This window comes from Gouania willdenowi, chromosome 9 (genome assembly GCF_900634775.1).
Source record: "Gouania willdenowi chromosome 9, fGouWil2.1, whole genome shotgun sequence".
NCBI lineage: Eukaryota > Metazoa > Chordata > Actinopteri > Blenniiformes > Gobiesocidae > Gouania > Gouania willdenowi.
Genome location: NC_041052.1, coordinates 42,548,608 through 42,574,617, shown reverse-complemented (window position 1 = coordinate 42,574,617; position 26,010 = coordinate 42,548,608). Strand labels below are relative to the sequence as shown.

The following is a 26,010-nucleotide window of genomic DNA, read 5'->3' as shown; positions in this document are numbered from 1 at the left end:
CTTTCCACAAAATGTAAAGTGATGATCCTGCAGGGACTGAAATCTGTCACTTATTGATTTGATATTATCAGTGTTGTTCATGTTTTATCATTTATTTATACGTGGAAGTGCAAACTACAGCACATTAATGTAGAAATTCCTAAATTTATTACCTAAAATCTGTGACCCACTTGAGATGAAACTGCTCCATTTTTGGCCCCTGAACTAAAACGAGTTAGACACATTAGTGTCGTTTAAATAAATACCACAAAATATAAAACTAACTTGGCAGTAGTTACATTAACCAAGTGTTGTGATTGTGCAGTGGTGGTGGTCTCATGGTGGAGGAAGGGGACTATAGATACAGCTGTAGCTTTCCCTCACAGGATGCTGTTTGAAAATGAAAGAAAATGAAGATTCGTTCAGATGTTTTATTCTGTGGCGCCATCATATGGTCAGGAGTGGTAGTCCCAGCTCATCTTTTAAATATTACAATAAAAGTTGTATTATTTGTCAACCATATGTTGTCATATATGCTGAATTGGCCCTTGTCAGCTTCCGTAAACTTTAATTTATTAGCAAACCTTCGACTTTTATCACAATATTGTATTTTGAGTTCATTTTTGAAATCTCGACTTTAATTGTCTAATATTTCAACTTTATTCTTGATTTGGCCAAAATTATTTTCTCTATCAAAATTGGCCCTATTGGCTTCCGTAGACAAGTTTTACTCTGAAGGATCTCCTCAATCTGGACATCTGAAATAAAATGAACAAGTTACTTAAATGTAATTTATTTAGCTTTGATCTGAACAACAGATGGCAGTATTACACTTTGTTCAGTCTAGTCTGCTCTAGGAAAAGAAGAAGAGATTTGTACGGAAGTTTTATTTTGAAAATCCCACCCAGAGGAAATGGCGTCATGGGGAACGATCAGCTGACTAAATGAGGAGAGAATAGGAGTATATATAAATGTATCTATGTATAGAGTGGATCATGTGTTAGTTAGTTAGTTAGTTAAAGTGAGGTGTGCTGTGGAGTCTGCTCAGTGATGGACATACAGGATGAATACAGAAGTTTACTGGAGCAGGAGAACCGGGAGCTACCGGAGAGCCAGGACACCTATTTCAGGTAAAACAGGACTATTTTATAACTACATTTAGTGTCTATTTCCTCTCAAACTTACAGATTTTCACTCATTTTACAAGAAAGACTAAATATAAAGACCTATAATAGTCAAAAATACTTTTAGACCGACCGGTGTTTTATTTATTTATTTAATAGGAACACTACATTCCAATATACAATATGCCAGAACAACAGTGAAAATGATAAGAATAAAAACAATATCAGGAGTTAATTTATGGAACTAGGATGAAATAAAACAAAGCAGCAACATAAATCAGTTTAAAAAGCTGTTTATAACGTTTAAAACGTGTTATATTGTTTGTAAATATAAGAAAGATGAGCAACAATTTGACCTAAGGCAGCAGTAATATGTATATAATGGTATTATATATGAAATACTTAATAAACATAATAGAAAGGTAGACTACCTCTCTATGGACACGTAGCGCTGCCATTGGCCAGTTTAGGTCACGTGATAGGTGCACCACGTGACTTAAAGTTCCGTGTAGCTCATATTTGTTTTTAGCTACCCCGCTAACCCTTTTATTTTTACCCTAACTGTAACTCTATCCCTAACCCTAAAATGTTTATTTTTGTCGTATATGTATTTTTAAATGTGTAATTTACCGTGTTAAATATGTTAAAATGAAGGAAGAAAAAAAAAAAGTCAAACGTGGGAATCGAACACCCGGTAGTGAAACCCACGATAACGGAAATGCACTTTCTAAAAGGTCTTGTGACACTGCTCCGTGAAAGGAACCAGGCAGGTTGGCACTCAACACGTCGGTTTATTTAACCAAACAAAAAGTATCACTGTGGGCCGTGACAACACCAACAAAAATAAAAATAAAACTAGTGAGACTCAAAAAATCACACGTTCTCTCTTCCGCATACTTTCCACTTCCTCATACCAGCATTCCACTCGCTCATAACCCCTCCCCTCCGGCCCTGCCTTCCCGTTGCCATGACAATGACATAAAAGATAGGAACCACGACAAAATTACAGTTTACAGCATGAACATTAAACACTTAAGTCAGGAAACGGGCAGGTAACGTCACTGCAGACCCCTCCCACCCTGGACACAATCTGTTCAAACTCCTCCCCTCCGGCAGACGTCACAGATCATTGTATGCCAAAACAACCCGCCATAAAAACAGCTTGTTCCCCCAGGCTGTTTCTATGATTAATGCTAAACAGTCAAAGAGTGTCAGACCTGTTTCTGTGAAATAAACATGTGACAACCCTGGAACTAAACACGTATCGACCCTGGAACTAAACACGTATCGACCCTGGAACTAAACACGTATCGACCCTGGAACTAAACACGTATCGACCCTGGAACTAAACACGTATCGACCCTGGAACTAAACACGTATCGACCCTGGAACTAAACACGTATCAACCCTGGAACTAAACACGTATCAACCCTGGAACTAAACACGTATCGACCCTGGAACTAAACATGTAACAACCCTGGAACTAAACACGTAACAACCCAGGAACTAAACACGTATCAACCCTGGAACTAAACACGTAACAACCCTGGAACTAAACACGTAACAACCCAGGAACTAAACACGTATCAACCCTGGAACTAAACACGTATCAACCCTGGAACTAAACACGTAACAACCCAGGAACTAAACACGTAACAACCCTGGAACTAAACACGTAACAACCCAGGAACTAAACACGTATCAACCCTGGAACTAAACACGTATCAACCCTGGAACTAAACACGTAACAACCCTGGAACTAAACACGTATCGACCCTGGAACTAAACACGTATCGACCCTGGAACTAAACACGTATCGACCCTGGAACTAAACACGTATCGACCCTGGAACTAAACACGTATCGACCCTGGAACTAAACACGTATCGACCCTGGAACTAAACACGTATCGACCCTGGAACTAAACACGTATCGACCCTGGAACTAAACACGTATCGACCCTGGAACTAAACACGTATCGACCCTGGAACTAAACACGTAACGACCCTGGAACTAACTGTCACTGTGAATGTACATAAACATATATTATTTAATTTAAATGTGCACTACTCATCACTGCATTATTATTAATATTATTATTATTGTTATATTTTATTTAGTTTTGCTCATGGTCTTTAACTACTGTTTATATTTCTGTTTATATTTTTGTAGTTGATAGTTATTATTTAATGTTTACATTATTACAGAGAGCACAGTTCACCAAGTCAAATTCCTCGTGTGTATAACATACATTACATGATCAATAAAGTTGATTCTGATTACAGTATATTGTGATTAGAGGTGAGTACTGGCAAGGATGTTGCAATACAATACGTATCGCGATACATGGTTCACGATACGATATTATTGCAATATATCGCGATATTCTACCCAGTTAATATCAAAATTAAACGTAGAGATGAAAAATCAAGTTACTGTATATGTTCATCAGAAGATATTGATTATTTAGAGGATAAATTGAGTCAAAGCTATTTACTCCAAAACATCCGATTTATTATTTATTATTAGTGTTTTTACACATTTTCACTGAAAAAAAGAAAATACAGTGTCACACACTGTCATCATAAAATAAAGTTTCTTTTCACTTTTCATTTATTATATATGAAATACTTAATAAACATAATAGAAAGGTAGACTACCTCTCTATGGACACGTTGCGCTGCCATTGGCCAGTTTAGGTCACGTGATAGGTGCACCACGTGACTTAAAGTTCCGTGTAGCTCATATTTGTTTTTAGCTACCCTGCTAACCCTTTTATTTTTACCCTAACTGTAACTCTATCCCTAACCCTAAAATGTTTATTTTTGTCGTATATGTATTTTTAAATGTGTAATTTACCGTGTTAAATATGTTAAAATGAAGGAAGAAAAAAAAGTCAAACGTGGGAATCGAACACCCGGTAGTGAAACCCACGATAACGGAAATGCACTTTCTAAAAGGTCTTGTGACACTGCTCCGTGAAAGGAACCAGGCAGGTTGGCACTCAACACGTCGGTTTATTTAACCAAACAAAAAGTATCACTGTGGGCCGTGACAACACCAACAAAAATAAAAATAAAACTAGTGAGACTCAAAAAATCACACGTTCTCTCTTCCGCATACTTTCCACTTCCTCATACCAGCATTCCACTCGCTCATAACCCCTCCCCTCCGGCCCTGCCTTCCCGTTGCCATGACAATAACATAAAAGATAGGAACCACGACAAAATTACAGTTTACAGCATGAACATTAAACACTTAAGTCAGGAAACGGGCAGGTAACGTCACTGCAGACCCCTCCCACCCTGGACACAATCTGTTCAAACTCCTCCCCTCCGGCAGACGTCACAGATCATTGTATGCCAAAACAACCCGCCATAAAAACAGCTTGTTCCCCCAGGCTGTTTCTATGATTAATGCTAAACAGTCAAAGAGTGTCAGACCTGTTTCTGTGAAATAAACATGTGACAACCCTGGAACTAAACACGTATCGACCCTGGAACTAAACACGTATCAACCCTGGAACTAAACACGTATCAACCCTGGAACTAAACACGTATCGACCCTGGAACTAAACACGTATCGACCCTGGAACTAAACACGTAACGACCCTGGAACTAAACACGTATCGACCCTGGAACTAAACACGTATCGACCCTGGAACTAAACACGTATCGACCCTGGAACTAAACACGTAACGACCCTGGAACTAAACACGTAACGACCCTGGAACTAAACACGTATCGACCCTGGAACTAAACACGTATCGACCCTGGAACTAAACACGTATCGACCCTGGAACTAAACACGTAACGACCCTGGAACTAAACACGTAACGACCCTGGAACTAAACACGTAACGACCCTGGAACTAAACACGTAACGACCCTGGAACTAAACACGTAACGACCCTGGAACTAAACACGTAACGACCCTGTAACTAAACACGTAACGACCCTGGAACTAAACACGTATCGACCCTGGAACTAAACACGTAACGACCCTGGAACTAAACACGTAACGACCCTGGAACTAAACACGTAACGACCCTGGAACTAAACACGTAACGACCCTGGAACTAAACACGTATCGACCCTGGAACTAAACACGTATCGACCCTGGAACTAACTGTCACTGTGAATGTACATAAACATATATTATTTAATTTAAATGTGCACTACTCATCACTGCATTATTATTAATATTATTATTATTATTGTTATTATTATTATTGTTATATTTTATTTAGTTTTGCTCATGGTCTTTAACTACTGTTTATATTTCTGTTTATATTTTTGTAGTTGATAGTTATTATTTAATGTTTACATTATTACAGAGAGCACAGTTCACCAAGTCAAATTCCTCGTGTGTATAACATACATTACATGATCAATAAAGTTGATTCTGATTACAGTATATTGTGATTAGAGGTGAGTACTGGCAAGGATGTTGCAATACAATAGGTATCGCGATACATGGTTCACGATACGATATTATTGCAATATATCGCGATATTCTACCCAGTTAATATCAAAATTAAACGTAGAGATGAAAAATCAAGTTACTGTATATGTTCATCAGAAGATATTGATTATTTAGAGGATAAATTGAGTCAAAACTATTTACTCCAAAACATCCGATTTATTATTTATTATTAGTGTTTTTACACATTTTCACTGAAAAAAAGAAAATACAGTGTCACACACTGTCATCATAAAATAAAGTTTCTTTTCACTGAAACTACTGTGTAGAAGTCTCATAGTAACCATGGGAACATAATGACAGCATTGTAACAACTGTAAGTGAGAACATTCAGGATGAATCACCCTGAGTTACTGATAATACACAAAAATAAGAAAAAATTATTTATTCTATTGTGTTTTATTTTCATATAATTTGAGCGGATTATATGAAAATAAAATGTATGTGTATACATAAATATTGCAGGTATTACACACTGTCATCATAAAATCAAGTGCATCAAATAATCATTGCAACATATTGAAAGCATTGTAACCACTGAAATATTGCACAAATACACAAAAATACTGATTAAGTATAAAAAATTTTTTTTTAAATTGCAATATATCGTGACATCAATTTTTTTTCACACCCCTAATTGTGATAGAGAATATTAATTTAAATATTCACTCTATATATTGTATTTAAAATTGAACCCCATAAGTTTAATAAGTAAGTACCCCCTGTAGTGCCATCGCGTACCCCTGTTTGAGAACCACTGCTACTGCAGGAGACACCTTAAAAACCCTCTAACGTTTCCATTAACGCAGCACAAAACCATTTCCAGTTTCTGTGGCATTTATTAACAAACATCTGATCAATATGTTCCACTTTAATCTTTTTCTCCTGTAAGGGACAGCACGTGTGAGTGAGTTGTGTAGTAGATAGGATGCACTCAGTGTCTGTTCTGAGAAGCAGTGATAGTGTGATGACGGTGCAGTAATGGTTCTATCTTGTGTTTCCACAGTAAAGTGAAGAACTCTAAGCTGTATTTAGCTACGTTTGTGTCCGTGTTGGGCCCACTGAGCTTTGGCTTTGTGCTGGGGTACAGCTCTCCTGCTATTCCTGATCTCACCACCATTGATGACCCCCATCTGAGGCTGAACGATGACCAGGCTTCATGGTTTGGGGTGCGTATGATGTAATTAATCAACGATCTATCACTTTTCAATCACAATTTAATGAAATTATTTTTTATCCTCAGAAAGTTCATTATAATTACATCCTTAATTACTAAAGTTTAATGACAATCACAATTACTGAGTCTGAAATAAATAACCTCATAAAACTTAACCTTGATAACGGCTCTTAAATCAGCTGTAAAATACACTAATAAATATGATATTTCATATAAATAGTTTCTCATCTATTAGTTACCTTATTAGGTTCCTAATCAATGAATATATTGATATTAATATTTATGATGTGGACGTCTGAGCCTTTATTGTGTCACTACCCCTAGATTTATATTTTTAAATGGTAAAATGTGTGAAAGCTTGATATGAAACATATTTTATTAATAATTGACTACATATGTGTAGAACTGTACATAGAACCGTAACATGGTTCCACAGTTTTGCGTTAAATTATATTCGACAATTTTTGTGGAAATTTCATGCCAAAATTACAATTCAAATTCAATTATCTAAAGTCAATTACAATTTTATTACCATTACGACAGCAACAGATTTTTTAAATTACAGTTATAATTACGACATAATTTTAATTAATTATCAATTACACAATTACAATTATAATTGCCCCCGACTCTGATGTAAGCAATAGCCATATTAGAGTACATATTTAGTATTGGGATTGGGCCAATTATAATTGTAATCGTGTAATTGATAATTAATTACAATGATGGCACTATTATAATCGTAATTGTAATTTTAAGAATCTGTCACTGTTGTAATCGTAATTTAATAGGAATTAAGTGGAGATAATTTATTTTGTAATTGTAATTATCATTGAAATTCAGTAAAAACTTTTAATTGCAATTTAATTAAACACAAAACAGTTCTATGGCTTACACATAAGTAGTTAACAAATATTAATAATAGAAGTTTTTTTTTTAATAGGGACGATACAATTTTACACAGTAACAATTCTGTTTATAGTTTGTTTTTTTAATGTATAGTTTATACTTTTTTTTAATAATGTATAGTTTACACCTACAGTTACGCACTTCTATGTGTGAATGAAGGCGGGGCTGAAGGAAAGGAGGCGGTGATGTCATTTTTTTGGGCTGTTTAGAAATCACTGAACCTGGAGTTTTACCAACACTTGTAAATTTCATTGAAATCTGTGAAAATGATAAAGTTCACTTTTAATTTGAAACGCCTTCATTGATAAACAATGTAACAGGTTGATATGATCAGATTATTGATCAGATTATTGCAGTGTGACTGAGTCACAGTTAAAATATCTCTCCGTTGTTGTTGTCGTCATCATCATCATCACTGTAAAGTGTGACAGAGTTATATGATGTAGATATGATGTAATAACGCGTCCACAGAGCGTCCTGCTTTAATACAGAGGGATGTTTACAGTGAAACAGAACTATTAACTTCTATAATACACAGTTTTATTTATAAATAGTTTAAAGTGACCTGAGCCTCATTAAAATATGTGTGGGAACAGTTTGTGTTCCATCCTCATCTGCATATGACAGCATGTTTCACTCTGTAGTGGATCAAACTGTGATCCACTACAGATACACTAAACATAAAATAGTTGAATCACTGTGACCAACGTGGACAGAAGTCTGTGTCTGTCACAGTTTTAATTAATCACACAGCAGCAGCTGAGTGATCACAGCTGCTGCTGCACGACACATGAGTCTGTGTGGCTTCAAATGTAACTAAGTCCATATTTCTAGTGCAATATAATGTTTCACCTTATGGGGGCGCTGCACTTATTCTAGGGTTAGAAGAACATAAGAGGAAAAGGACTTACGCACACTGGAGAATGCGCGTAAAGCCAGATTTGAATGGGAACACCCACATTTCAGGGAGGCTCCACCCACAGTGTGTAACCGGGATGAAGTGACTGACTTAAGTACAGGGTGAGAATAACACACAGCTCTGCTGCGCGGCCCTAATTGCTTGAATATTGTCGTTTTTTACATATTTAATATTTTGTGTATATGCAGAAGTGTAAACTAATAATGTTAAAATTACTTGTTTTTTTTGTCTATTTGACTCCAGAATTAAAATGAATTTGACATAAATGTCACAATATTTTGGAAAGGGAAAAAAAGACAAATAAATTGCAGTTGATCAAATAATGCTTTTATTTTGACTTTAAACCTGGGCATACTGTACATATGGATAATATCACCTTTTCAACTCAATAGAAATATGAAAAAATATAAAAACATAAATGAGACTATTGAACGTTTTGTGTTTTAGTCCATAGTGACGCTGGGGGCGATGGTAGGAGGGCTCCTCGCTGGTTGGATGGTGGAGAGAATTGGCAGAAAGCTGAGTCTGATGTTCAGCTCGCTGCCGTTTGTCTTCGGCTTCACCATCATTATCGCTGCACGCAGCGTGTGGATGCTGTACCTGGGCAGAGCGCTCACCGGCTTCGCCAGCGGCATCGCATCTCTGGTAGTTCCTGTAAGACCTGTTTCATTACATATTATTATGAATTATTAAAGCCTGTTATAATATTTATTATTACTCATTATTAAGACCTGTTTCATTACATATTATTATGAATTATTAAAGCCTGTTATAATATTTATTATTACTCATTATTAAGACCTGTTACATTACATATTATTATGAATTATTAAAGCCTGTTATAATATTTATTATTACTCATTATTAAGACCTGTTTCATTACATATTATTATGAATTATTAAAGCCTGTTATAATATTTATTATTACTCATTATTAAGACCTGTTTCATTACATATTATTATGAATTATTAAAGCCTGTTATAATATTTATTATTACTCATTATTAAGACCTGTTTCATTACATATTATTATGAATTATTAAAGCCTGTTATAATATTTATTATTACTCATTATTAAGACCTGTTTCATTACATATTATTATGAATTATTAAAGCCTGTTATAATATTTATTATTACTCATTATTAAGACCTGTTTCATTACATATTATTATGAATTATTAAAGCCTGTTATAATATTTATTATTACTCATTATTAAGACCTGTTTCATTACATATTATTATGAATTATTAAAGCCTGTTATAATATTTATTATTACTCATTATTAAGACCTGTTTCATTACATATTATTATGAATTATTAAAGCCTGTTATAATATTTATTATTACTCATTATTAAGACCTGTTTCATTACATATTATTATGAATTATTAAAGCCTGTTATAATATTTATTATTACTCATTATTAAGACCTGTTTCATTACATATTATTATGAATTATTAAAGCCTGTTATAATATTTATTATTACTCATTATTAAGACCTGTTTCATTACATATTATTATGAATTAATAAAGCCTGTTATAATATTTATTATTACTCATTATTAAGACCTGTTACATTACATATTATTATGAATTATTAAAGCCTGTTATAATATTTATTATTACTCATTATTAAGACCTGTTACATTACATATTATTATGAATTATTAAAGCCTGTTGTACTACATATTATTAATAATTATTAAGACTTGTTATACTATACATGATTATTAATTTAAAATGTAAAAACTATTAACCATTAGAGAGGAAAATGGTCCATAGTGATGTATATTAGGCAGGGTTGGGGTCAATCATAATTGTAGTCTTGTAATTGATAATTAAATTACAATTATGACATAATTGTAACTGGAAAAATCTATTGCTGTTTTAATTGTAATTGAATTGTAACTGAGTCCAGATAATCTACTTTATAATTGTAATTGTAATGGGAATTTTATCATTAACAATTTAATTAAACACAAACCTGGTGAACCATGTTACAGTTCTATGTCTGACACATTAATAATTATTAGAATATGTTTAATATCAGGTTTACCTAAAAATAATATAAATCTAACAATATACTGACGCAAAAAAGGCTTCGACAGCCACACCAAAAATATTAATACCAACATTTTAACTGATTAGCAAGCCTAACAATAATAATAACAATAATAATAACAATAATAGTATTTTACAGCTGATTTAAGACATGGGTCAAACTGACCCGTTAGCATTAGAGATGCTAACAGAAAGCTAACACAAGAGGAAGGTTGCGTTTAATAAGGTTTTTTATTCAAGGCTCAGTAATTGGGGTTAATTGTAATTCAACTTTAGTAATTGAGAATGTAATTGTAATTGACTTTCGGGGGGAGAATAATAATTTTAATCTTATTTGTAATTCATAAAAAATGTCACCCAACGTAATTGTAAATCAGTTGTAATTGAACATGAATAATTGAAGACCTAATTGTAATTTAAAAATGTAATTGAGCCCAACCCTGGTACCAGGTTAATGGATGAAAACGTGTGTATTGTTGTTCACACACAGCTCTACATCTCTGAGATGGCCCATGAGAGAGTGCGTGGGACCTTAGGATCATGTGTGCAGCTGATGGTGGTGCTAGGCATCATGGGAGTTTATCTGGCAGGTACGTCACGCTTTCTGTTTTACCGTTACTAAGAAAGTCAACAGGTTTAGTAGCTCAGCCATCGCTTTTACAACATACAGTAGTTATGATTCTAGAGCAGTGATTCTCAACTTGTGGGTCGTGACCCAAAAAGAGGGTCTCGGGCTAATGAAAACACAAAAGTGTTGGCGGTGCGTTTACACGATAGCGGCGTGTAACTTTTTAAAAAGGTTTACCCTTATGTCTGTGTGTGAACAGAGAAACAATATTTCTGTGTTACTGTATGTTCACTGCAGAGCCTCAGATGTTAGCTTTAGCTTTAGCTTTAATCAGACCTACAAAGTTAGACCTGTAGTCGTCAGAATAAAGCTGATCTCTCTGTAATCCTGAACCCATTGATGTTACACTATTCACATCTGTACACATGTAGGAGAGTTTCTTTAATGACTCAGCTTTATTTAATATTTAGTCATTCAACATTAAACTGTAAACATGACAAACAGCTTGATGCTAAGCTACAGATGCTACGTAGAGGTTTAATGCTGCTGTAAAGCATGTGTTAACACTGCTGTAACACACACACATATGACGCACACAGCTACACAACCAGTGAAAAATGAGTCATTTATGCATTTTATAACATTTATTCTACATCATCCATTTACCTCCTCAGCAAACATTGTTTCTCGCTCTGATCCAAACACATCACATGACATTCATCCAATCAGAGACCACGTTAAAAAGATAGTAATTAAGTCTGACCCCAGGTCAGATCTGTGATTGGTCAGAATAAATAAACAAACAATACTTCAGTTACGTTAGTTCAGTTAAATTCCAAAGAGTGAGACAAACAGGAAGTGTCTTATTTTGGTTCATTGATAAACCACGCCTCCATCTATTGGTCTGGAATGTTTACTACCTGGTTTTTGATGTTTTTCACCTTCTCATGTAAACAGACATTGTTTAGAAAACGTTGTCGTGTGAATGTGGAACTTTTTTGGGGAAAAACGGAAATAGAAGCAAAACGTTGTTGTGTAAACAGAACTTTAGATGAAACGCTGCGGTTTGTTCTCATGCTAAGGACCATCGTGTGACGACGCATATTATACTGTATGTTGGGTTCAAACTGTTTTCATTAAAACATATCTGATATTTTGCTTGTTCTGGCTTCTATACTATAAGTATGGAAGTATGGATGAATGGTGGTCCTAAAACCAGTGTAGAACCAGTGTTCTAGAGGACATGACATCATGGTTAGTAGCTAAATCCACTTTGTTTTAGTCATCGTTCCAGACGAGGTAGAAAGTGTATTGAATTGTTTAATCAAATATTGTCAGAATCTTGTGACTAAATATTTGCTGACTCATCTCTACCTCAGACCTTGACCTGTGTAAAATCATCTTATCGCTAACCTTGTTAGCTAAATACATGTCATGTTTTTCCAATAAATGTTTGTTAGCAGGGATGGGGGAGGGGCGTGTCAGAGGTTCCTCTTGTTGTTGTTGTTACCATAACTTTAGATTCATCATTAGCTTCAAAGCAGGGATAAAATAGCTCATGTTTACGTACTAAATATGGAGGAATGTTGGTTATTGACTGAACAAAGATGGGTTAGAGTCTAGTCTGATCATTTTATATACACATACGCACTTTCCCCATAACTAATGTGACCATATCTTCACTTTCATAAAAGAGGACACTTGTGCTGACCTCAGCATACTCAAAAAATACTTATTCGACATTTTTCGTAAATCTTCCTTGTAAAAGCAAAATAAATATAGTAGATGATTAAGTAGTTTTTGTCCATAACGGTTTAAAAATTAATTTCTCTCTTTATAACAAAGACTTTATTATACATTATAACAATCTGTCCTTGAAACATCTCATATAAACTTTCTTAAAATAATTGTAAACATCTCCTCCTACAAATTATTATTATTATTATTATTATTATTATTATTTTAATAGAAAAAAACCCTCAAGTCTCACAGAACAGTAAATAATCGTTAAATATACACTTCATGCTGACTCTGAGCTTTATTCTGTCTGTTGTCATGGAGACGGAGGTGATGAGTTCTAGACCAGATGATGAATCTTTACCTTCACTTCCTCCATGCTAAGTTCCTCCTTGGTTTTCTAATCCTTCTCTGAATTGATCTTCATCATGATATTTATTAATAAATCCATCTCAGTCTCTTTTCCTCATGCGAGACTATTTCATCAAAACAAAACCACATCTTTAATGATTCTGTCACATGTGAGTAAAGTTACTGTAATAAACAACTCATCTTTCAGAAACTGGTAGAATTTCTCAAACAGAGCAAATATTAGTGAGTTATGGTTATTTAAATTAACGTGTTCCTCGAGATGCGTTCAGAGTCCCTGGGATAAACTGGACAAAGATGACATGTCCTGGTAAAATATCACACTAATATTTCTGTCACAATGAAGAGAAATAAAAAACCCATTTTTTTAATTAATATTGTTTTTAATACAATAATGTTTTAAACACAGGTGCTGATTTAACCAAACAAATACCAATGTTCCAGTGTGATGGATAGTGAGTGGGATGTGCTGTACAGGTGTATTGTATAGGGATGGGCAATATGAACCAAAACTCATATCTCAATATTTTTTCTCAAAATGTCGATATACAATAGAAACCTTGATTATTTTAATTCAAATAAAGTTTGAGCAGAAACACAATTCAGGGTTAAATTTGTGATGCCACACAGACACAATATGTTCCGCTTTTTCTCCTCTAAGGGACAGCATGTGTGAGTGAGTTCTGTAGTGTGGCTTGTCAGCGTTAGGGGTCTGGTAAAGCAGCAAAATCTAAAACAATTATTTTTAAACAAATAAAAACAAATATTGGATTTTGGGACTGCCCCATTTTGCATCACTTTTGGACTGAAGTTAAAGGACTAATAGATAAGCTACTTAACGTTTTTACTGGACATGTTCCCTGATGATCTGTCCCAGGACCACAGGTTTATGCTGCATCTCCTGCTAATGACGGCAAGAAAAATGATAAGAATCTGCTGTTTGAAACATGACCCACCTACAGTCTCACAATGGATACTAAAAATCAGACAGGTTTACTCAATGGAACAGTTGACAGGACAACTACAGCTCAAGACTCACATCTTTGAAAGAAGATGGGACCAGTTTTGAGTCTTGTTGGATAGGCTACGTATGTCTATTCCTTTTCTCCCTGTTGTTTATTTCAACCATATATATCTTGATTTTACAGTTGGAACATAAAGAACAAGTCTTTTTTTTTTAGTTCTTTATCTGTTGGATGTTTTTTCTTAGGTCTTTTCCTGGACTGGCGCTGGCTCGCTATCTGTAGCTCCATCCCACCCACGCTGCTCCTGGTGTGCATGTGCTTCATGCCTGAGACGCCACGTTTCTTACTGTCCAGGGGGAAGCAGCGAGAGGCTGAGGAAGTGTTACGCTACCTACGAGGACCTGATGCTCCTGTAGAATATGAGTGTGACCGTATAAAGGAGGCCTTTGATGAGGAGGTGAGCTCTGGGATGGCTACTAGCTAGCTAGCTAACTGCTTATCATATCATAGCTATCCATGTGTAACCTGTGGCTGTTTATTTTATTATGTTCCCAGTGCTCTTCCTTCCAGATGTCTGACCTTAAGGAGGCTCACGTCTACAAACCTCTGGCGATAGGAATCCTGCTGATGATCTTCCAACAGATGTCAGGAATTAATACCATCATGTTCTACGCAGAGAATATATTTGAACAGGCACACTTTAAGGTGACACACCATTTCCTTCATGTGTGGACCAGGGTTGGGGTCTGTTGTAATTATCACATAATTCATAATTAATTACAACTAGAAAAATGTGCATTGCTGCGACAATGTACGTGTGAATGTGAAAAACCTCTATGGCTGTATGTGTTTATTGTCAATGAACACAAGTTTGTACACATTACCAACATAGATATTTGTAGGCAGTATTCAGAGAGAACTAACAACATTATGTTCAGTCATTGACTGTAAATAAGTGGTTGTTAAATCTTCAGAGTTACAGACATTGTGCAGGGTAAGATTTGATTATTGCTCAAAGGAAGGTAGAAGCAGGCTCTGATCTGATAGATGAATGCTAAGCATTCCCACTAAAAGTACAATTATAAGAAAGCAACATTTTAAGCTATAAACTGTAACTGTAGCTGCAGGATTCAAACTTTAACAGTTGTTTATCTTCAAAGTTGATGAGCAGCAGCTGTTACACTGTAACAGACCCAATTATTGAACACTGTAAGACTTGCAATAGCAGTTACATTTGCATAAAACCCTAAATTACATTAAAAATAAGAGTTAGCATTTTACATTTTTTAAATGAGATATTATCATTGTCACTAAGCAGCAGAACATTTTGATCTTTGAATGGTGTAAATCAGTTAATATTTGTATGACAAACAGGGTCAATTTATTTGTCAGAGTAAAATCTCTACAAATTGCTCAGAATTACAGATTAGACAGTGGACAACATTTGGTTCTAATATTCTGTCTTTGAGTTAAAGATAGAGCAGTTTACAGTAAAAACATAAAACTTAATATTACATTAAAAGTAAAAGTGTTTTACAAATTACACAGCAGCATTACCACGAAGTATTGGGACATTTCATATTAATGGTGTAAGTTGATTAAGAGTTGTGGCAGGTCAATATCCAGTCAGAAGAATCAGAACGTGTGAATGCTTGACTCCAACCCTGGTGAGGACTCATTAAATCTCATTTTTTAAAATGCTTCCTTTAAAAAAAAAACTAAACTAAAATATTGATTTAAAACTGTATTAGATATGTTTTATTTATTTTCACTACGTGCTCTCAGTGAAATGTGAATAAAAAGTGTTTTTGTGTTGTTTTTTAGGAGAGTGACTTGGCTTCTCTGATCGTTGGTGTTATTCAGGTGGTTTTTACAGCTGTAGCAGCGTTAATTATGGACAAAGCTGGAAGGAAGATTCTTCTCATCATTTCAGGTTTTTACCATCATTTAGAATTATCCTGTGGTTGGTACGATTATTAACACACACAATCTTTGTATATGGTTGACCAGGTGTTGCCATGGCAATCAGCACCACAGCAATGGGTGTTTATTTCTACCTGGTGAGTACACCTGAGGGAGGAGTCCACACTGACATGTCCTGGTTGGCTTTGGCCAGCGTAGCTGTTTTTATCGCAGGTGAGTTTTTATTCTCATGGTCTGATTAACTAGATACACCTTTACCATTCATTTATCCAGTGGTTTCAACAGCTGTATAGCAGGGTTGGGCTCAATTAGAACTGTAGTTGTGTCAGTGATAATGAATTAATTATTATTTTGATAGGTACCTTTATTGTGAGTTGTTTTTAAACTTCTACTCATGTGATTTTCTGATGACTTCATTATTTTCAGTTCTGGTATTTGTAGTAACTACAGTAGTAACTTTCACATTAAGTACTATTTAATTCAGCTACTTTTTACTTGTACTTGAGTATTTTATGTATGATTTACTTGATTAGAATTTCTGTTTCTGTTGAACAGATAATTATTTGTTTTTTTTAATATAAAATCTGTGATAATAAAGCATGGAGGGGCCGTTGTTGTGCAGGTTTTGCCCTGGGTTGGGGTCCCGTCCCATGGTTGATTATGTCTGAGATCTTCCCAGTGAAGGTGAGAGGAGTCGGCAGTTCTCTCTGTGTTCTCACCAACTGGAGCTTGGCCTTCATCGTCACCAAAACATTTCAAGATATGATGGTGAGTTTTTACACTGAAGACCTGTAAATAAATATAATGGATGTTTCTGGAACATAAAGATGTTCACACAGTTAGTTATTCCTACTGTATGTCGTCATGACATGTCTGTGCATGAACTTTTGCTAGAACGTTCTACACATTTCAGACATGAACACATTTTACCGTGAGGGTCAGAGATATTTGTCTCCAGAAAAAAATGATTTTCAGAAAATCATTGACCAAATTGTTGTCAGGCATTTTGTTTATTTATTTTTCTTTGTGACGTCATGAACTTTGACCCCTACTGATCTTTTACTGGTACAGCTTTAAAATAAAATACTGCACTTGAGATGAACTTTTCATAAATGTAAGTGATAAATATTGGTAAAGATATGGTAAATTTAGTTTTTTGACACTAGACGCAACCTTGACCTTGACATTATCTATGAGATTATATACGTGTTATTAGTGCTGCATTAATAATGTAGGAGGAGTTCTAGGACAATGAGTTGCAGAAGAAAAATAACTACTACGAGAACAACTGTATTGCCAAATACAATAATACAAATGTATGAATATAATACACATACAGTATATAGGAGAAGCTGATTCCCCAGGGTTTGTACCTGTGTCTGTTATAATAATAATAACTAGGTGAGACCTGTATTCACAAGGCGAATACGTATTTGGCAATTGAAAATTGATACTGGCAAATTTATGGAGAAAAAATCAATATAATGAAACTGGTTAAAAGTAAACATTTTTGATTTGTAAGAATTGTTCATATGAAAACATCTTATTGTGTGTATTTTATTGTTGAATAATGTCCCTAATATAATATACAATAATACTAAATTTTAAACTTTACACATGAAAACACATCTCAAAGTGCTTCAGGGAAATAAAAGCACCAAACATATAGAAACAGTAAAAACAGTAAGAAACATTTTAATAAAATGCGACAGAGAATAAATAGTTTTTAAAAGCCTTAATAGACTGTGGCGCCCTCTGGTGGTTGGGGAGGGTATTCCACAGCCTGAAAGGTCCTATCGCCCATAGTTTGAAGATTTGTCTTTGGAGACAAGGAGGTGGTGACTGTCAGAGGAGATGTTGGTTTGTGACTATGGATGAGTTCTTTGAGGTACACTGGTGCGTTACCGTAGAAACACTGATTTTATACTCAATCCTGAACCAAACAGGAAGTTCCATCTCCCTAAACATTCCTGACTTCTCTGTGTTCCAGAAATCTCTGACCAGGGCAGGAACATTCTGGCTCTTTGCTTGTATGTGTATCCTCAACGTCATCTTCACCATGGTCTTTGTCCCTGAAACTAAAGGAAAAACTCTGGAGCAGATCGAGCAAACTTTCAGAGAATCATCAGATCAGTGAAGTCAGAATCATTCAAACTTGACTAGTTCTCATGCTGTAGGTCAATCTTTGGGATTATTTTTATGGGAAAATTGAAAACCTCATTTTTATGGTAATTTTTATGAACAGTTTTTCATGTTGTTTTATTTTATGTAACTTTAAACTTGACACGTTGGCAGTAAGTGCCTTCTGTGGGGCATTGGTTGGTAGGAGTTGAACCTCTAACCTCTACTGTGACACTGTTTAAATATTTGATCAGCGTTTATGTAATGTGTGCCAGGTTTAGAATGTTCTACAGTTTATCCAGTGTGACAGCAGAGAAGAAATGATGTTACTGTTTACTGCACATGTGTCAAACTCTAGGTCCGGGGGCCAGATCTGGTCCTTTAGAGCATCCATTGGCCCGCAGGAGAAATTAAACATTGTGTAAAATACAAAATAATTCAGTTATAGATATCTCAGCCACTTCAAATAAACATAGACACAAATTTACAGATTTTCTACGCTTATACTGTATCTCATGTAAAAAAAATTTATCAAATTGATACAAAACTAAATTTTTTCAAAATCCTGCAAATTTCCTCAAATAATTCTACTAAATTAAATAACATATGTTCATAATATCAAAGAAATGTAAGTGAGTTTAAGTTTAAGGTGACGTAATGCTTTGGTCTCTTATTTACTTTATATGTAATTTGTACCTGGAAGTGCAAACTATGGCATATTCATGTTAAATTAATTAATTAATGTTTTTTCTGCCTATAATCTGAGATCAAACTGGTCCATATTTGGCCCCTGAACTAAAATGAGTTTGACATCCATGGTTTATAGATCATAACTCACTCACACAATGAACTGTGTGTGTGTGTGCGTGTGCGCGTGAGAGTGTGCGAGATCCATTTTTTTACCTGTTTGCTCATTTTTAGGCTCCCAGGGCTCTGCTGGTGCACATCTTTCATCTCTTCTGGTCCGTAACAGCCATAAGCTAAATGTCTGGTTGCCCTCTATTGTTATGCTAGGGCCAGGGTTGGGGTCAATTATAATTGTATTTGATAATTATTACAATTATGATGTAATTGAGTTCCTATAATTGATTTTTTACATGTAATTTTAAATGAAAATTGTCAAGTTACAAACTAATTAAAGGCAAAACCAATGAGTCATGTTAGAGTTTAATGTCTTACACATTAACATTTAATAAAATATGTTTCAGATCATTTGTACCCATAATTTTACCATTTAATAATTATATGAATCTATGTTTATAGTGACTCAGACGCCCACGCATTAGAGTAGTTAACACATGAGGTTACATTTAATACTAGTTATTTATTGAAGGATCAGTCATTGAAATTTAGTAATTGAGAACGTAATTGTAATTGACTCTCAGGGGGAAAATAATATTTGTAATTGTAAGAAATGCTGGTCACCGTAATCATAATTGAATTGTAATTGGATAATTGAAGACGTAATTGTAATTTAAAAAATGTAATTGACCCCAACCCTGGCAATGACATTACAAGTAGGGCTGGGCGATATATCGGGAATTAAGATATATTGAGCTTTCTATTTTGGCGATACAGAAAATAACTATATCACCTACAATTTTATCATTTTATATCTTATTTCATATTAAAATACTTTTTTCAGGAGTCGTTTCTTTTTCTATTTCTCAGAACATGTAAATCACAGTTAGATGATCACTGAGCGTGTTCTAACCCAGACCTTCATCTAAACCATCCACACTACAGAACTCACTCACACGTGCTGTCCGTTAGAGGAGAAAAAGACTAAAGTGGCACATATTGATCAGCTGTTAATAAATATGTCTGTGTGACATTTTTCATCAGCAAATTTAACCAATAGTCTTTCTGGTCAAACTTTATTTGAATTAAAATTATCCAGATTTATATGGTTTTCATAAAAAATATAGAGATATGAGTTTTGGTCCATATCGTCCAGCCCTATTACAAATCTTAGCCTCTGTTTTGTGGAGGAATCTGTGAAATAAGCTGTTGTTTAGTTCATTAAATCATCAGCAGGTTCATTTCTTTCTTTTCAAATCACTTTTTTATTTGATTTATTTTTTTTTATAAAACAGGACAAAGAGAAGCTTTTACATTTGTTTACATTAAGAAAATAACTTCACGGTGCTCTAATGAATTTCTAAACTTCAATACTATATATCTATCTTACAAGGTTACAATTATATTTCTTTGGTTTTTTTGTATTGGAATTAATTGGAATCAACTTTTTTCTCAGTTGCACATTTTTTACACGTTAATGTCTTTTCATAATAAGCACAACAATCTTTGTCGTAGTAACGTTAACATCAAACATATCAAACTGTCTGTAAATAAAGGATTATGTTAAATACAATGTATTGTTACAATAATTTAGAATTATAAAAAGTTTTATATCATGCCAAACTAGTCAATGATGAAGGAATCGATGTGAAATGTCTGTTTAAATTCAAACACTACAATCATGAATAAACACAATAAATGAAGGCGAACATGTTTCAATGCTTTTTTTTAATATGAATTTACATGTATTTAGAATCCACTCATTGTGTAATATGCTTTTATGAGTATAAAACCATGTATTTAAGTCAAAACGCTAAACATCAACCCTTTTCTATCACAAGATAACAATAATGAGACGACGCTTTCAACTGCCCTGAGAAAACTGAGCAACTAAAGTACTAGCTTCTTTCTTTTTTTATTTTTTTAAGACAAATTTAATCTATAAAGATTGCTTTTGAAAGAAATAAACACGGAATATATTGTTTGCTATATAGTGCAGCAGATTAATTACATATTTCAAGAGAATCGTTCACTTTGGTATAAAAGTATGAAATTCGGCACAGATACTCTCTACGGGCCATCATTTTGGGAAAAGGCGTTGGTCACTGAAAAATTAAATATGGTGGCCATTTTTCAAGATCAATGTTTGATTTGGCAAAATTTGGTGTTTTCCTGCACCAGGGGTAACCTTAGTCAATGGGAGAAAGCACTATCAAAGTCTCTCCCCTTTGCTCATACCCCTCTGAGGTTACCCCTGGTGCAGGAAAACACCAAACTTCTGTGACCTCGGGAGGACCAGACCTTTCTGTTGACACACTGAGGGCGACCGTGGCTCAGGTGGTAGTGGGTCGTCTTCTGATCGAGAGGTTGGGGGTTCGATCCCAGTACCTGACTATGTGTCGAAGTGTCCTTGGGCAAGACACTGAACCCTAAGTTGCTCCCAGTGGTCGACTAGTGCCTTGCATGGCAGTCCTGTCCCACTGGTGTGTGAATGTGAGAGTGATTGGGTGAATGAGCTGATATGTAAAGCGCTTTGAGACTGTTTCAGTGGTGATAAAGCTCTATATAAATCAAGTCCATTTACCATTTACCTCGTTTGACCTGATCCGAGCAGTTTTTGATTTTTCCCAAGTTTTTGAGGCGATTGAGTGTGTTACCTCTAGCGGGCGCAGTCCCGACTCTGTCCGGGGGAGGATGCACATATTCGAACTTGGGAGGACCACACCTTTCCGTTGACACCTCGTTTGACCCGATCCAAGCGTTTTTTGGTGATATAATTATCACTGAATAGCAATGGTGGCCGTCTTAAAAAATGGCCGCCATATTTAATTTTTGAGTGGCCAAAGCCTTTTTCCAGAATAGTGTCCCTTAGAGAGTATCTGTGCCAACTTTTACACATGTTTTTACTAACCTGAGCCACTAACACATGTATCACCAGTGGGCGGTAACATAATGCTATGGGATGTTTTCATTGGTCCAGGGAACCTCGTCAAGCAAACAGGTAACTAATGAGTCACTGGTAATCAGAGGTGTAACGAGTACTGTTACTTGATTGAGATTGTACTCAAGTACAAGTAAGTCATGCATAAAATATTTAAGTACAAGTAAAAAGTAGCTCAATTAAATAGTATTATTGTTGGTAATAAATCTTGGTACGGGTCCCTTGCATACAGTAAACATCTCATGTAGAAACTTAAACAGGTAGAGACACAATCTACCACAATTGGAAATTAATTTATTTTCCACAAAGGCAGCTGTATAAAATAAAAGGTTTGTCACAAAGTACAATTATTTATAGAATAAAATGACACCAATTATTTAAATTCTAAATAAATACATTTTCAGGCTCTAAGTATAGACACATTAACTCTAAAACTGAGAAAATGACCTCCATTCAATTCAACTTTATTTATGTAGCGCAAACTACAACAAATCATCTCAAAGCGCTTCACAAAAAATAAAGTCCATAGTAAGAAAGAACCCAACAAGATCCACATGAACAAACATTTAGTGACAGTGGGAAAAAAAAACTCCCTCTTTTTTATAGGAATAAACCTCCGTTAGAACCAGGTTCAGAGGTGGAGAACATCTGGTTCCACTGGTTGGCGTTAGTGAACAGAAGGACAAACAGGATAGAATAGAAGGATAGACCATCAGAATGTTCTAGACTAGTTCAGGAACCACCAGTTCAAGCATCAAGACACCTGAAATAGAAAAGTGTCTCTTGTAGGGCGAGGACAAGGCACAGACTGCAGGAAAAATATGATACACTTGGTGGTTGGGATAACTTTAAAGGTAGGGTAGGTAATTTTCAAAAGCTAGCATGATTTTAAATGTAGCCTCCCTGATGGCTCCGCCTTTACCTCCTCCCCCCTCCCCTCTGTGCTCTGTCTCACTCATATGCATGTTCACAGCTGCTGCAGAAGAGGAGCTCAGCTCATCACTTGTATTGTGTAGAACCGTTGTCTCATGTCTCATTCAGCAGTAAATAAACAATAAATTTTATCATTATAAAACATGACTAAAAACTCTGTTTTAACTCTGTCAGCGGTGACGCACTTTCAGTGTGAGCTCGTACATGTGAGGGATTTAAAACAAGCAGGGAGACAGAGAGATGTGATTGTAGTCTCTGTGCTGTGATTGGTTCTAAAGCCAGACTGAAAGCTCTCTATAAATTGTTCCTATGAAGGTGATCACATAGTTGACCTGTGATGACTTTTTCAATAATTTTGTAAATAAAGAGAGATTAGATATTGGTCTATAATTGGACAAGTCACTTGGATCAATGGTTGTTTTTAAGGAGAGGTTTGATTACAGAGGTTTTAAAGGCCTGTGGTTCATAACCTGTTACTATAGATGTATTAATGTAGTTCATCATATTAGTGCTGATTAGTGGAAGAACATCTTTAAATAGTGGAGTTGGGATTGGATCTAAAAGACAGGTTGTTGGTTTAGAAGCACTAACTATTGAGGTCAGTTCAGATAGACCAATTGGAGTGAAACTATGTAAATAAAAGCTGCATGTTGGGGATATTTTAGGAGCTGCTTTGTTTAATAAAGTATTGATCACTCCTGCAGGGGGGACATTAGCTTTGTTTCTAATTGTTAGAATTTTATCAGTAAAGAAGTTGATGAAGTCGTCACTGCTCAGGTTGACAGGAATAGAGGGTTCAACAGAGCTGTGGCTTTTAGTGGGCGTGGCTACAGTGTGGAATAGAAACCATGGATTATTTTTGTTTTCCTCTATTAAAGTTGAATAATAGGAGGTTCTAGCTTTGCAGATAACTTTTTCATAAAAAAAAACTTTTTCTCCAGGCAGTATGAACTTCTACTATGTTTGAGGAGAGACACTTCCTTTATCATTTCCGCGATGCCTGTTTTAAAAGATGCAATTCAGATTTATATCAGGGGACAACCTTTTTATGAAATATTATAAGATGATCTATTTTCTCTAGTGTCAGACATTGATAGTTATTCTCTGTTGAAATATCATATGGATCAGAGGTAAACAATGATGGAACTAAATCTTTAAATCGAGTTACAGCTTTCTCAGACAGTGATCTACTATAGTGTACTGTAGTTTAATCAGGCTGATATTCTGAATTTAAAGAATAACAGGAAGTGATCTGAAAGAATAGGATTTTGAGATATATTGTCAGGTGATCAATATCTAAACCATATGTTAGAATAAGGTCCAGGGCATGATTGAGATAATGAGTTGGTTTGTTTACATTTTGTGTAAAGCCGATTGAATCTAATAGTGAGATAAATAATTTATTTAAGCTGTTGTTTTCATCATTAACGTGAATGTTAAAGTCACCTACTATGATAGCTTTATCAGTGCTCATCAATACTTTTTGTTGCCATACATTACATTTAATCTGATTGATCGGCTATGATGTGATGCGTTTTATTGTAAGTAAGTAAGTATTTATTTATAAAGCGCTTTTCGCAGATAAAATCACAAAGTGCTGTACACAGAAACAATAAACATACATTTACATCACATGTGTAGCATCATAAAAGGGCAGTAAAAATTGAAAATAAAATCTTGTTAACTAAAAGCTTTTTTGAAAAGCGAAGTCTTCAAATGTTTTTTAAAAGTGTCCACGCAGTTCATCTCCCGGAGAGACTGGGGCAGACCATTCCAGAGTCTGGGGGCTGCAGCCTGGAACGCCAGGTCTCCTCTGGTTTTAAATTTAGTTTTTGGGAACCTTAGTAGACCCTGACCTGAGGATCGAAGGCTGCGTCCTGAAGTGTAGGGACACAACATGTCTGAAATGTATAGAGGAGCCTGGCCATGCAAAGCCCGGAATGTTAGAACCAGTATTTTATATTCAATCCGGAAATTGACAGGGAGCCAGTGCAGGGAGGAAAGTATCGGGGTAATGTGTGATGTTCTGGACGTACCGGTCAAAAGTCTGGCAGCAGCATTTTGAACCATTTGGAGTTTACACAGGGTCGACTTATTAAAACAGGTAAAAACTGAGTTACAGTAGTCAATGCGGGACGAAATAAAAGCATGGATGACCAGTTCCAGATCAGGTTTGGACAGTAGATGCCTCACTTTTGAGATATTTCTCAGATGGTAAAAACAGTTTTTAGTCAGTTGACGACAGTGGCCCTCCAAAGACATCGATTGGTTAAACACAACCCCAAGATTTCTGATGCTGGATTTCACTGATGAACCCAAATCACCGAGAGAGTTCTTAATAAGTGGGATCTTTTTATCAGGGGCGATGATCAGAGTTTCAGTTTTGTTGGGGTTTATCTGGAGGTAGTTTGATGAAAACCAGTTTTTGATGCATGAGATACAGTCCAAGAACTCAGGTAAAAAGTGAAACTCTGAGTCATTAAAAGAGCAGTATAACTGGATATCATCAGCATAAAAATGATAAGAAACATTTTTAAAACCACGGATCAACCGACCAAGAGGCATCAGGTACAATAAAAACAGAACAGGCCCCAGAACAGAGCCCTGGGGTACTCCACATGACAGGGTGGACACATTGGACATTACATCATTAAAAGCCACATTAAAAGTCCTACCATTTATATACGAGGCAAACCACTGTAGTACAGCACCGGAAAACCCCATTTCTGATTTGAGACGATGGATCAGTGTGTTGTGATCTACGGTGTCGAAAGCAGATGTTAAATCCAATAAAGTTAAAACTGTGTAGCGACCAGAATCAGCAGCCATCATCACGTCACTGTCATTGTGAAACTACATAAAAGAATTGACCATAAAACATTGTCTGTTGATCATTTTTAAACAACTCAGTAACTGTTGGCTGCAGAAATGTAACAAATTACTTCCCTTATTTTAATGATAAGGTAAAACTGTATTGATCCCCCATCAATTTTTTGAATAT

General features: G+C 35.3%; 1 protein-coding gene across 1 annotated transcript; it reads left to right on the top strand.

The window, feature by feature from the left end:
* Positions 1 to 886: 886 nt before the first annotated feature.
* slc2a8 (solute carrier family 2 member 8) lies at positions 887 to 19,601 on the top strand. Its single transcript, XM_028458414.1, has 10 exons — positions 887 to 1,109; positions 6,590 to 6,752; positions 9,036 to 9,242; positions 11,142 to 11,241; positions 14,536 to 14,747; positions 14,846 to 14,995; positions 16,115 to 16,223; positions 16,301 to 16,426; positions 16,836 to 16,981; positions 18,204 to 19,601. Exons 1-10 carry the CDS (start codon positions 1,030 to 1,032, stop codon positions 18,348 to 18,350), a joined length of 1,440 nt encoding a protein of 479 aa, XP_028314215.1. The 5' UTR covers positions 887 to 1,029; the 3' UTR covers positions 18,351 to 19,601.
* The last annotated feature ends 6,409 nt before the right edge of the window (positions 19,602 to 26,010 follow it).

Bases quoted from the DNA above. Each gene is read 5' to 3' on its own strand.
- slc2a8 (XM_028458414.1), top strand. From the start codon at position 1,030: ATGGACATACAGGATGAATACAGAAGTTTACTGGAGCAGGAGAACCGG. The intron at 11,242-14,535 runs GTACGTCACGCT...GTTTTTTCTTAG, and splicing joins CATGGGAGTTTATCTGGCAG to GTCTTTTCCTGGACTGGCGC. The intron at 14,748-14,845 runs GTGAGCTCTGGG...TTATGTTCCCAG, and splicing joins AGGAGGCCTTTGATGAGGAG to TGCTCTTCCTTCCAGATGTC.